The sequence below is a fragment of the Piliocolobus tephrosceles genome, chromosome 6 (genome assembly GCF_002776525.5).
Source record: "Piliocolobus tephrosceles isolate RC106 chromosome 6, ASM277652v3, whole genome shotgun sequence".
In the NCBI taxonomy this organism is placed as follows: Eukaryota; Metazoa; Chordata; class Mammalia; order Primates; family Cercopithecidae; genus Piliocolobus; species Piliocolobus tephrosceles.
In genome coordinates, this window is record NC_045439.1 from 111,022,665 (window position 1) to 111,037,311 (window position 14,647).

Consider the following 14,647-nt stretch of genomic DNA (forward strand, 5'->3'; position numbering starts at 1 on the left):
CAGGTGGATCACTGGAGGTCAGGGGTTCAAGACCAGCCTGGCCAACATGGTGAAACCCTGTGTCTACTCAAAGTACAAAAATTAGCTGGGCATGGTGGCATGTGCCTGTAGTTCAGCTACTCAGGAGGCTGAGGCAGGACAATACTTGAACCCAGAAGATGGAGGTTGCAGTGAGCTGAGATCACATGTCACTGCACTCCAGTGGGCGACAGAGCAAGCCTCTGTCTCAAAAAAAAAAAAAAAAAAAAGTATAAAAAAGATGGATTCATTTCTAATACCAGTTATGACAATTTAAGCCAGTTACTTAGGTCATGAAAAAAGCTACATTTATAACTGCCTTAGGAAAAATTAAACCTCACTGATAACAAACATTTAAAATTTCCAGTTAGAAATGAAGTTAATAATTATGGAGGAGGTTTATTTTATTTATGAAATGCATACAAATTAAATGTACACAAGACCTGATAGTGATTTATTTATTGGAAATGAAGGTCTTGTTTCGAAGGGAAGCAGAAATTACTCAGAAAAAGCTGCCTGCCTTATATAAAAGCTGCCGGCCTACTGTAGTCTTTCTTTGCCACAATAAAACCATTACTTGTTTGGATGTTAATCAATGGACATACGTTGCTCTGTACTTCTAAGTCTGATGCAAAATAGGCATCAGACTTTTTCCTCTGTTGTGTGCTTTGAAAAGGTGTGGAGAACTTGGTGAACTGTACAAAGCCTAAGACATCAACTGACTACAAGTAGGTATAAAGAACATCTTGGTACCTCTAGGATTCCTGTTCTCCACAGTATTACCCCTAATGTGAGCACAGAGAATGAATGTCCCTGTTTTAGCCACATACACATATAGTAGGGAATCCTCACGTTGAAAGGATACTTGATGTCTTCCATTTAGCCTGTGGTTTTTGCTAGGATCTCAATTTTTCTAAACTGTATATTAATGACTGGCGTTAATGATAAGTAGGAGTATTCCAAGTATTAAATTCTCCTAAAATGATAACCACAGTGATTAAATTAATTGAATGTGCATATGAGACATTAACTCCAGATTGTTTAAAGCCAGACTGAGTTAAATAGTTACAGATTTTATTTATTTATTTGTTTGTTTGTTTGTTTGTTTATTTATTTTAGGTATAGTCTCGCTTTGCCGCCCAGACTGGAGTGCAGTGGTACAACCTCAGCTCACTGCAACCTCCGCCTCCCGGATTCAAGCGATTCTCCTGCCTCAGTCTCCCGGTAGCTAGGACTACAGGCATGCATGACAACATCTGGCTAATTTTTTTGTATTTTAGTAGAGTCAGGGGTTCACCATGTAACCCAGGCTAGTCTCAAACTCCTGAACTCAGGCAATCTGCCTGCCTCAGCCTCACAAAGTGCTAGGATTACAGGCATGAGCCACCACGCCCAGCCTGGTATATAATTTTCCATAGGAAATCTGGCTCCTTTGCTCCTGTACCATTATTGGGTAATTGGTAACTAATACAGCTTCCTGAAATACAAGCACAGGACCAAACGGATGTCTTTTTAAAGGCCATATATAGTTGAGGCAATTTTAGTTTATTTCCCAGAAACACTTAATTCAAGCATTAGAATATCATCTAGTCGCATTCCCTAATTTTTATAGGTGAGACAACTGATGTCCAAAGAGATTAAAAATCTAGTTTAAAGCTGGGCGTGGTGGCTCACGCCTGTAATCCTAGCACTTTTGGGAGGCTGAAGTGGGCGGATCACCCAAGGTCAGGAGTTCGAGATCAGCCTGACCAACATGGAGAACCCCGTCTCTACTAAAAATACAAAATTAGCCAGGCATGGTGGCGCATGCCTGTAATCCCAGCTACTCAGGAGGCTGAGGCAGGAGAATCACTTGAACCCAGGAGGCAGAGGTTGCAGCGAGCCAAGATTGTGCCATTGCACTCCAGCCTGGGCAACAAGAGTGAAACTCTGTCTAAAAAAAAAAAAAAAAAATTCTAGTTTAAGATGAGGGCAATAGTCCAGTAGTAGATCTGGACTAAAATCTATGTTTTAAGTTTAATTCAGACTGTGTAAAGATGTATCACAGAGATCTGTAGTAAGGTAAGTAATACATAAGTTTCTTTACTAAGAAGACTATCAAATACCTACAAATTGTTTTATACTGATTTAAATCAGAATTAAGTGTAAGTAAATTGTTTTCAAACAATAATAAAGTTTATTTAAAAGGTTTTCTTTGACACAGTTCAAGTTTTTAAAATCCATCAGTGAATAAATATGAGTGGGAGTTTAAAATTTATCATTTGATTAATGACCAATTAATTCAAATCTAGGAATCTGAAAGGGAATTTTAAAGTAGTCAGTTTCAGTTTCTTAACAGCATATAGTGGAACATCTGTTATTACCTGTAATAAGGAGTAGAGTGGCAAGGCATCATTATAAATATTGAAGCTGAAGATTTATTGGGATTGTTGTAACAAACTTTTTGAATGTGACTCATGACATCAAGAGTACCTCGTTGATGAACTAAACCAGTATAAAGGGCGAGGAACAAATTTGATAAAAACAGGAAACTCAGAGCTGGTTTCTTCCATGTTTTCAGGTGGGTTAGTGAGTATCCTATATGAAGATAGACATATTGAACCTTAACACTGACAATCTTTTGTTATGTTAACTGCAAATACATCTGTAATTTTTAATGGAAATAACATAAATTGTAATACTGTTACGACAAATAAGACATAAGCAGTAAGTCACATCTCTGACCATTCACTACTGTTGTCATCTAGGTCTTGACTTTTTCTAGTAAAAGGTATTGAGGTATAGTAGGAAGGTTATGGTCATGGAGTCTAGCAGGTCCAGATTTGAATTCCAGCACAAGTTGTTTTACTTTGCTGATCATTTGGATAATAGTACCTTTTTCAAGTGTTAGAAAAAAATGTCCAGTGCCTGCCCTGGTACATAGTAGTTGCTAAATAAATAGGACTTTTAATTATTCCATTTACCTACCTCTTTAATCTCCCAAGCACTAATAATTGGTATTTTAGTGTGTAATATGAGTTTCAATAATGTGTCCTCTTAGGAAAATAAGCCACTGGGCACCTGAGAGATTTTCCATAAGTATCTGAATGCTGTGTCTTACTTTTTTTTTCCCACTGCAGTGGGAAATTTTTTTTTCCCCACTACAGTCAGGCAATTTGGAGATGCTGAACAATTTTTCTTTTTTGATTTATGAAAGTGATTATTCTGTGGGGCAAAACAACAAAAAACCAAAGGAAAAAACCAAGTTGAATGAATAGAAGGGTATAAAAGGATAAGTAAAAGTCTCTCTCCCCTCTGATAGTCCTTTTCTTCAGCAACAGCCACTGTTAATGGACATACTAGGATCTACTGAGAATACCAAGAACAAGCCTTTCCACTGGAAAAGATTAAGCTTATTAGTAAGCATGACATTTTGTTCATAATTTACATATACTCTTTTTATAGAACTAGATAATAGTTCTTTTTGAACTTGGGTATTCTTCATCCAAACCTTGGTTTGCCCAAAATGTTAGTACAATACTCAATGGGGCCAAGGCAGTGTATTTTATTTTGTTTCTCCTATAACTATGTTAATGACATACACGGTTCATAACTCATGACTTGGAATATCACATATCCATGTCACCTAGTACTTTTTAATCTACTTGAAATAGTTCTGATTAAGTAATCTGAAAAGTGGTGTGGTGAAAAATGTAGCAAGAGTAAGAAAACTAAGCCTATCACTTAAATCTACATTTATAAGATGTTTGAAATGGTAAAATGAGGAGCCTACTAAAAGGAATGATAATTGCAATTAGCTTTATTTGAAATAAAATAGCTGAGATGAGAGGATTGCTTGAGGCCAGGAGTTCAAGACCAGCCTAGGCAACATAGTGAGACTCCATCTCTACAAAAATAATAAAAAAATTAGCCAGGCATGATAGTGTGCACCTGTAGTTCCACCTACTGGGAAGGCCGAGGCAGGAGGTTCATCTGTGCTCATGAGTTTGAGGGGACAGTGAGCTATGACCACGCCACTGCACTCCAGCTTGGGTGACACCCTGACTCTATGAAAATAAAAATGAATAAAATAGGGCCAGGTGCAGTAGCTCACACCTGTAATCCCAGTACTTTGGGAGGCCAAGGCAGGCGGATCACTTGAGGTCGAGTTCAAGACCAACCTGGCCAACATGGTGAAACCCCATCTCATATAAAAACTAGCGCCTGGTGTCAGAGATTGCAGTGAGCCGAGATCATGCCACTGCACTCCAGCCCGGGCAACAGAGCGAAACTCTGTCTCAAAATAAATAAATAGGATTCTAAAAGTTCAACCATCTGTAATAACCCCAGTCAGATCCAGCAGATCCCCAAGTATAAGCTGAAGCACTTGACTTGGGTGGTAGGCTAAAACAACACCTACTTTAGTAGGCTCAAATACAAAAAGCCACATTAAAGCCTTGTCTTTGTCTATACTGCTATAATGGAATACCTGAGGCTGGCCAATTTATAAAGAAAAGATGTTTACTTGGCTCATGGTCCTGCAGGTTGTACAAGCATGGCACCAGCATCTACTGGTGAGGGCTTCGGGCAGCTTCCTCTCATGGCAGAAGGTGCAGGGGAGTCAGTGTGTGCAGAGATCACATGGTGAGAGAGCAGAAGCAAGAAAGTGAAAGGTGCCAGGCTCTTTTTTAACAGCCAGCACTTGGGGGAACTCTCAGGAAACCTAATATAAGGAGAATTCACGTATTACCCCAGGATAGTGCCAAGCCATTTGTGAAGGCTCCAACCCCATGATCGCAGCACCTCCCGTTAGCCCCACTTCCAACAATGGGGATCAAATTTCAACACAAGGTTTAGGAGACAAACATCCAAACTACAGCAAGGCCCTAGAAGATACGGTTTGTTCTCAATTATTTGAAGATACTTATAAGGTGAGTATGTGTAAAGTGATTCACTTATTAATAATTTGTTCATTCAAGGCCGGGCGCGGTGGCTCAAGCCTATAATCCCGGCACTTTGGGTAAAACTCCGTCTCTACTAAAAATACAGAAAAAAGTTAGCTGGGCGTGGTGGCGGGTCCCTGAGAGGCTGAGGCAGGAGAGGCGGAGCTTGCAGTGAGCTGATACCGTGCCACTGCACTCCAGCCTGGACAACAGAGCGAGACTCTGTCTCAAAATAATAATAATTTGTTCATTCATTAAATGTTGGAAATTTTTATTAGAAACTGTGGCACTGGGTCAGGCGCAGTGGCTTATGCCTGTAATCCCAGCACTTTGGGAGGCCAAGGCAGGCAGATCACGAGGTGAAGAGATTGAGACCATTCTGGCCGACATGGTAAAACCCCATCTCTACTAAAAATACAAAATTTAGCTGGGTGTGGAGGCGCATGCCTGTCGTCCCAGCTGAGGCAGGAGGCAGGCTGAGGTATGCACCTGTAGTCCCAACTGAGGCAGGCTGAAGCAGGAGAAACACCTGAACCCGGGAGGCGTACGTTGCAGTGAGCTGAGATCGCGCCACTTCACTCCAGCCTGGCAACAGAGCAAGATGCCGTCTCAAAAAAAAAAAAAAAGAAAAGAAACGATGGCACTAGGAATACAATAATACAGGTGGGTGATACAAAATGAGAATACTTGGTGATCAAGACTGTGAAAATAGCACTCTGGGTAGAATGCTGGAAGATAAGATGCTTGTGTTTCTAGCATCTTCAGTACTGGTGAGACGGCGTCTCTTCAGTTAGGTAATGCTTGCCTTACACGATGGTGACTTTACCTCTCTGAGCTTAGCTCATTTTAGGATGGATCATTTTAGTGAGAATTGAATCTCCATATTACTTAGAGAAGTAATATAAAGAAAATGCTGGGAAGAGAAGGAACAGCTGAACGCTGCCAGGGAGAGTCAGGTGATAGCTTCGTTTTCTTGGGGACAGTGGATACTGAAACAGTTGCCATTCAAAATTGTCTTCAACAGTATTATGGATCAGAGGAGCTTTTGTGGAATATTCTGGGAGCCTTACTACATGTCACAGTATTATTTCTAAGAAAATATTTCAGGGTTCCAACTTAAAAATGAAGTTTGGGAATAAAGCCTTATTTAAAATAGAACTATCTTTATATTATTATTACTTTTTGAGACAGAGTCTCGCCCTGTCACCCAGGCGGGAGTGTAGTGGCAAACTGGCTCATTGCAACCTCCATCTCCTGGGTTCAAGCGATTATCCTGCCTCAGTCTCCCGGGTAGCTGGGATTACAGGTGTCTGCCGCCATGACCGGCTAATTTCTGTATTTTTAGTAGAGATGGGGTTTCACCATGTTGGCCAGGCTGGTCTCTAATTCAGGTGATTTGCCCGCCTCAGACTCCCAAAGTTCTGGGATTATAGGTGTGAGCCACAGCACCCAGCCAGAACTGCCTTTATTTACATGTTTAGCATCCTATAAGCATTACTAAGCATTTGACATATAAAGAAAATATCTTTATAACTTCAGTTCTCATCAAATGACTTGTGCACATGTTAGAAAAGAACCTAACTTTAGAGTATTTAAGAGTCCTGAATTTAAGGCCTCTGAGGGGGTTTTAAACCTTGTGGCACTGAAAGCTTCCAAAGGGAATTTCATAAATGAGTTGCTAAAGGAAGGGTTGGAAAGATTTTCCAGTTCCAATGCTAGACTGAGTGAACCACAAGAGAAGCCTAAGGTCCATCGTTTTCTTATAGACAAGTAGTTCTGTTTCATCAATATTTAAAATAAATGAACAAGATTCCAGTAGGTGACATCCAGTAAGTCTAATTAATGGCACGCAAAAATTCGGAGATGCAGTTCTCACTGAAATAATCCACCCTCAAATGACCTAGCTTCAGAAAGTGATCATCCCCACCACGTAAATGATGTGAATCCCAATCACTGAAGATTTAAGACTTTGTATGTACCCCAGTGACTAAAGTATAGGTCCCTTCCTGTCACACAGTAATAACCCATTGCCAACTGGATGCTAAACATCATCCCTAAATACTTAATTTGCTCCTACTATCTGGGCCTACAAAAAGATAATCGAAAGTGGGTATACAGAACATTTCTGGAAGAACTGCTTAAGAAAGTGATAACAATAGTTACCTCTGGGGAATGGGGCCAGATGACTTGAGGATGGCACACTAATTGTTTTTGTACCATCAGCATTTATTTTCATAATAAAAAAAAAAAAACACTGGGCTCCTAACAGATCATGTTCATCAGATTACTGTTACAGAAATGTTTACAATCCATTACGTCTCAGTTGACTACTCTTCAGGATAAAATCTAAAAACCTGAGCATATAAGAAGATACCTCATGAGATGGTTCCTTTATAAAGCCATATCTCTTAAGCATCACATATTCTTTAGCTTGATATACACACTTCTAAAATTTTGGATATCCAGTGTGGCACTCTGTAATTTCCAGCAATGACTAATAAGTTCCTTCTTACCAAGGTAAGGTTCATGGTAATAGAGAGGATGGGAGTATCTGAGACTGTACATTACTGTTTCCATCCTGGTTTTGACAAGAATTATCAGGAAACCTAATGTTAAGAAAAAAAAATCCCTATCACATTTTACCAATTAGAGATCTGAGTTATTGTTTCTATTTTTAAATACTCTTTGAGAAAGCTTAGTTTCAGTGTTTAGATGAGAACAACAAAAGGTGGTTCAATTCTGGAATGGGACATACAGTAGAATGAGGCTGGGAAAGAGAGACTTTGAACTATTAACCATAATGAGGGTACTGGGCACAGATTAAGGTATCAAGAAGAATTTTTTTTTTTTTTTTTTCAGACAGTCTCGCTCTGTCACCCAGGTGGGAGTGCAGTGGTGCCGATCTTGGCTCAATGCAACCTTCACCTCCAGGGTTCAAGTGATTCTCCTGTCTCAGCCTCCCGAGTAGCTGGGATTACAGGCGCGTGCCACCACACCTGGCTAATTTTTGCATTTTTAGTAGAGATGGGGTTTCACCCTGTTGGCCAGGCTGGTCTCAAACTCCTGACCTCAGGTGATCCACCCACCTCAGCCTCCCAAAGTGCTAGGATTACAGGCATCAGCCACTGGCAGCTGGCCAGGAAGAATTTTATGTTGCTACCTTGTTAAGGAAGTAAAGCCATCTTTTCATCTTCGATAGAATTCAATAGTTAATGCCTAAAACAAAGACCTTTAAGTGGCATTATAAGTGTTATAGAGATATTGAGGTAGATACTAAAATAACCAGCTGAAAGAATGTGTAAGTGATTGTTTTTGGAGAGAGGAAATAGAAGGGAGAGCAGGGGAACAATTTTTTTTTTTAAATTCCTTGTGGAAGGTCTTCTGAAACAATGTACATATGCAATTTTGATGAAAAGATTAGAATATGGGGCCAGGTGTGGTGGCTCACGCCTGTAATCCTAGCACTTTGGGAGGCCAAGGCAGGTGAATCACCTGAGGTCAGGAGCTCGACACCAGCCTGGTCAACATGGTCAAGCCCCATCTCTGCTAAAAATACAAAAATTAGCTGGCTGTGGTGGCGTGGGCCTGTAATTCTAGCTACTCTGGAGGCTGAGGCAGGAGAATCTCTTGAACCCAGGAGGCAGAGGTTGCAGTGAGCCGAGATCGTGCCACTGCACTCCAGCATGGGCGACAGAGCGAGACTCTGTCTCAAAAAAAAAAAAAAAAAAAGATAAGAATATGGAAAAACAAAGTGGCCCAGTAAGAGAGAAGTCTATATTAGCCACCACTGTGGTAAAAACAGATAAGCAGACACTCAACTCAGAATCAGTAGTGGGTGCTGAACTCTATCAGCACAAGTGAGAGATTCAATCTAAGAACCGAATTAGTGTTGCTAAAATATCACCTTTCTTTTACAGATAAGGAAACTGAGGCACATTGTTAAATAATTCACTAAAGATGAGAGCCAGTCACAAAATATATTTTCTAGAGTTGAGTCCTATTTTATAGGAGTAAGGGAAATTCAAATTAGGCAAGAGAAGTTACTGTAGATTGAAAAAACAGCTGCAATTATTTTTCTTCCTGTGTCCCATCCCACTATGAGGATGGCATTTATTTCCCCACCTCTTGAATCTGACCTGGCCCAGTGACTTGCTTTGATGAAAAGAATGTGGTGGAAGTGACACTGCAAATTCCAAGCGCTTGTCTCAAAGGGTCTTGCATATTTGCTCCCTCTCTTGGAACCCGGCATACGCCAAGTGAACAAGCCCTAGCTAGCCTGTTGGAGGAAGAGAAAACTCAGAAGAGCTGAGAAGACTTGGCCTACAGCTAGATGAACCCCAGACATGAGAGCCCAGCCTAGGTCAACAGAGGTATCTACCCAAACTGCAGCTGATGACGTTTGTTTAAGTGAGCTCAGTGGAGATGAGAACTGCCCAGTTGAAATGTAGACCTGCAAATAATAATAAATGGAGTTTTAAGCCACTACAGTTTTGAGGTGGCCTTTTACATAGCAATGGCTGATAGAGTTGTCATGTTTATATAAAAATAGGTTAAAACAAGTCACACAAAAGCAGCATATGGCTGAAATTTGTGGTATAACTCAAAATTTCAAGTAGTTAGGAAAGATTCAAACTAGGTCTCTAAAACATCAAGAGCTCCAAAGAGAACTGTTCTAAATGTCCGAAGATTCTGTCTAGGTGAGATCACTAGACAGAGTTGATCCTACTGTTGGAACCTCTTGGCATTAAAGAGCTCTGACTGTTAGGGGAAGTGCAAATCTCCTAGGAATCAGTTTTTTGACTCACTCTAGAACCTTAGGTAGGGGGTGGAGGAAAATAATGCATCCTGTGAGGAGATCAAGGGGTTTTCTAGGTCGCTGTCTTTTAGGAATCCCTCTAAGTAGACAGAGGATGGAAGAAGGGGTGATTCTCACCTATTAGAAGGGGATCTCTTTACCCCTCATCAGCATTTTATCTCAATAAACTGGGAAAAGGCCCTGATTACAGGGATCTTGCCACTTAAAGATTCAATCTTTTAGACTGGGAATGAGGATTCAGACAACTCAATCTTCGTGTAAATACTTGGTAAAGAAACAGGACACAGAGGAGGAATGCTGGAAAAATCTGGTTTATGAAAACTGAAATCAAACCAAGTTACTAACCAACCTCCCCATCCCCTCCAGGCACACAAAAACATTTGCCTCTGTACTCTGGCAATGCTTAATTATAACACACACTCAAATGGCTGTAAAAAAAACCCAACAAAACAGAAACCATTTTAACATCTGAATAGTGATTTATGAACAGATTTCCTCTGGCAAATGGGGCCAGCTATTCTTAAGGCTTGCCAAATAGCTTGTTAGATGTCTATATTTTTGTATGTGCCTGCGTTTGTATATGGTTAGAGTGTAAAGTAATGACAGACTGAGGCTTTGGTTTCAGAACTTCAGATGTATCAAAAATACAGATTTTTATGTTTGATTTTATATTTGTATGTTTATCTCCTTAAATCAAAGAGATTATACATCTCAGATCTGTAGGAGTTGATGTATACTTGGTCAAACACTGCTTGACTCAATGTTTTTCTTTTTTTTTTTTAAGTCAAAAATAAGTTTGAAAACTGTAACTCCCTAGGTTTTTTCCAGCCTCCAGTTCAATTGGCTAGTCATTTCTTCTCTCCCAACATAGTGATTTTTTTTTTAAGGTCTTAATATTTGAAGGAAGCCAACAGTCATTTATTCCGAATTAAACTTGAAGTTAATAAAGTTTCAATTCATAATTTTTCCAAACCAACCAATGTAAAAACCCAGATTTTCCTGAATTGAGTCATGTAAGAATTTTTGTAAGTGACAAAAAAAATACATGTTAAGACTGTGGAAAAATGGAGAAAAGGCCTGAAATAAAATCAGGAGTTAATTACTTAAAAAACTGCATATGCCAGGCTGGGCGCAGTCGCTCACGCCTGTAATCCCAGCACTTTTGGGAGGCTGAGGCGGGTGGATCACCTGAGGTCAGGAGTTCAAGACCAGCCTGGCCAACATGGTGAAACCCCGTCTCTATTTAAAATACAAAAATTAGCTCGGCATGGTGTTACATGCCTGTAATCCTAGCTACTAGGGATGCTGAGGCAGGAGAATTGCTTCAACCCAGGAAGTGGAGGTTGCAGTGAGCCGAGATCGTGCCACTGCACTCCAGCATGGGTGACAGAGCGAGACTCCATCTAAAATAATAATAATAATAATTGCATATGCCTTAGAGTTTTAAAGGTGTAAATGTTTTGTGTGTATAAGCATTAAAAACTAGTTTCAACAGCAATAAATACATTTTTCCTTTGTGAAAATGAAGACCCTTACAGTTTAACCCTAAACTTAAAATAGCTAATCTAAAACAGACATTAACTTTACGTTTTAGTGAGAAACAATACCACCAAATAGAAACACCACCACCAAAAACTGCTTTGGGTATTGGATATTTATGTGGGTTTTTTGTTTGTTTTTTGAGAGAAGGACTTGCCATATTACCCAGGCTGGTCTCAACCTCCTGGACTCAGGCGAACCTCCTGCCTCAGGCTTCTGAGTAGCTGGGACTATAAGTGCACACCACTGCACTGGGCTAGGATCTTTATGTTTTTATCTCACTTTAGAGGATATAGGAAAAAAGATATTTGGACTACAAAAAGGGAATATTGCAGTCATATAATTAATCTGTAATTAAGTAATTCCTTATTAACGTAGTTGAAAATAAAAATAGTTTAATGAGAATGTGTTGTCTTTGGACTATTTCTATATAATTTATTTTCTATAACAAACAAAAGCACTTACCACAGAACACCATACAGAATGGTAAAACTGGATAAATAAACCTGAATTCTTTGTGGCTCAACATGCTATAATAAAAAGAAATATTATTAAAAATATTAATTATCATGTTATATGATACATTGAGAAAGTAATGTATTTAATATAAAATATATTTAACTTGATCTATTTATTTTCTAAGTACTCAGACTGAATTTCTTGCTTCAGGAATTAGTCTCATTTTTTAGTTATAAGGTGATTATGATATGGTAAAACTAATCATAAAATATGATGTCAATTTGAAATTACAGAGTACAGTTACATTCTAAAAACGGGATTTCTATTTCTATCCAAGTAAGTAACATTAGTCAAATTTGGAACAAGGATACATCATTTTTATTTTAGAATGTGTTTCTGTGGTCCTTCAATTTAAAATTTTGGTGGTATTGACTGATTGATTGATGATTGATTGACTGAGACTGGATCTTGTTTTGTCACCTAAACCAAAATGCAGTAGCACAATCATAGCTCACTGCAACCTTAAATTCCTGGGCTCAAGCAGTCCTTCTGCCTCAGCTTCCCAAATAGCTAGGACTACAGGCACATGCCATCATGCCCTGGTAATTTTAAATTTTTTTCAGAGAGAGGGTCTTGCTATGTTGCTCAGGCTGGTCATGAACTCCTTGCTTCAAGCAATCCTCCCACCTTGGCCTTCCAAAGTACTGAAATTATAGGCAGGAGCAACTGTGCCTTTTTTTTTTTTAAAGCAAAAAAATTAGTCCAAGTTCTTAAAAATTGAGTGTAATCCTTATTAAGCAAACTACATATCTAAAGTATTCACTCTAGTGCCTCCATAATTACTACTACTTGTATCTTCTAAGATAATTCCCACTAACAAAAGTTAATGGCACCTCCAAAAAATAAAGTTTACTTTTTGAAGAATTTGATTTGATTTCTTGGTAACATAAAACATTTTAGCCTTTGAACAAATAAAATCTTACCTATAAACAAGCAGTGTCCATAGCACAGTCACCAAAAGTATCCGGTGTCTCTTTGGTGCTAGATAGCAGCCATGAATAAAGAAGGGTAAGTGAGTACCCAAGATAACTGGAAATCCTTGACTGAAGTACCAGTGCCATGGATGAGAACCATAAAATGTTCCCAAATTCTGCAGCACGTTAAATTTCAAAAAATTAAATTGAACCAGAGTCCACTGGCACAGTTGAAGGAAAAATAAATAGAAATGTGTTAGTGCCAAGTAGTAATGTTTGACATTAGGAAACTGACACAATTTTGACATTAAATCAGAACTGAAGTCTTAAAACCAGGCAATAGTTTACATTAATAATTTTTTTTTTTTTTGATACAGAGTCTTGCCCTATTGCCCAGGCTGGAGTGCAGTGGCATGATCTCAGCTCACTGCAAGCTCTGCCTGCCAGGTTCACACCATTCTGCTGCCTCAGCCTCCTGAGTAGCTGGGATTACAGGCACCCGCCACCATGCCCGGGTAATTTTTTGTATTTTTAGTAGAGATGGGGTTTCACTGTTAGCCAGTATGGTCTCGATCTCCTGACCTTGTGATCTGCCCGCCTTGGCCTCCCAAAGTGCTGCAATTACAGGCGTGAGCCACAGTGCCCGACCTAATAATTTTGACTAATGACTATATGAAATCCTTCTTATTTTTTCTTCTTTAAGTATTAATGTGTTCTTTGTTAATTTGTAAAACTAGGTTTTTGAGATTCAAAGTGAGATTCAAACTTACATTTTAGCAATCTAGGTTTTTTTTTTATTTCAACAGTTTTTGGGGCACAGATGGCTTCTGATTACATGAATAAGTTCTTCAGAGGTGATTTCTAGGATTTTGGTCCACTCATCACCGAAGCAATGTACACTGTACCCAATATGTACTCTCTATTTTTCACCCCTCTCCCACCCTTCTCCACCCCACGTCCCCAGAGTCCATTCTATCATTCTTATGTCTCTGCATCCTCATAGCTTAGCTCCCACTTATAAGTAAGAACATATGATACTTGGTTTTTCATTCCTGAGTTATTTCACTTAGAATAATGGCCTCCAGTTCCATCCAAGTTTTATATCTAGTTAGAGATAAGGAGGATACTAGACAAATTTTTCAGACTGTGTGTGGTACTTTACAGTATCACAGTACCTGTTAAGATAAAGCTTTGAAAACATTACAATTTGAATTACAGCACAAACCTGACAATAATGACAAACAGCAACAACAGGTAACATTCAGTGCTCACTTAATAATTCCCTGCCTTAAAATGTACTCTCCTGAATATTAACTAGGAATACTAATTCTTTTATGTAGAAAGCACAACAAATTGAACCAAAGGCTTATTAGGATATGCCTAGAAGTCTTTTGTAGTATATCCCATATCATTTAAAAAATTGTTTGCCTCTGTTCTAAAGTATTAATGGATTAAAAATAAAAATAGCTGTTAGCTTAATACACTTTTACTTACTTGGCCAAAAAAAATACGATCAATCATCAGAGACAAACTCAAAGTAGCAAAGCTGAAAAACAAAAATAGAATAGTGATTCACATTTGCAGCTTGCTGAAAATCCACTATTAGCATATGGCTTTGTATGTGCCTTGCATCAAAAGCCACTATAAAAATGCTTTACAGTTTCACCAACTGAATATGGATTTACACATTTTGAAAGGTATCTGTTGATAAAGATCAGTAGATAAGATTACATAATTAAATCAATTAATATTATAAAAATATATTAATATAAAGATTATTGAAAGACTACTGCGGTGTAACAAATTGCCCTAAAACTTGTTAACTTAAACTGTGAATATTTACCATTTCATAGTTCCTGGGGATCAAGAACCTAGGTGATGCTTAGCTGTGTGCCTCTGGCTTGAGGTCTCTCATGAAT

General features: G+C 38.8%; 1 protein-coding gene across 1 annotated transcript in view; it reads right to left on the minus strand.

Moving 5' to 3' along the window:
- PIGB (phosphatidylinositol glycan anchor biosynthesis class B) overlaps positions 1-14,647 on the minus strand; it is a 37,665-nt gene that overhangs the window by 1,787 nt on the left and 21,231 nt on the right. The window contains exons 7-10 of the mRNA XM_023228574.2: positions 14,223-14,274; positions 12,738-12,949; positions 11,761-11,825; positions 2,382-2,595 (exon numbers count right to left, since the gene is read on the minus strand). Of these exons, the coding sequence (XP_023084342.1) occupies positions 2,382-2,595; positions 11,761-11,825; positions 12,738-12,949; positions 14,223-14,274 (543 nt within the window). The remainder of the gene's footprint in view (positions 1-2,381; positions 2,596-11,760; positions 11,826-12,737; positions 12,950-14,222; positions 14,275-14,647) is intronic.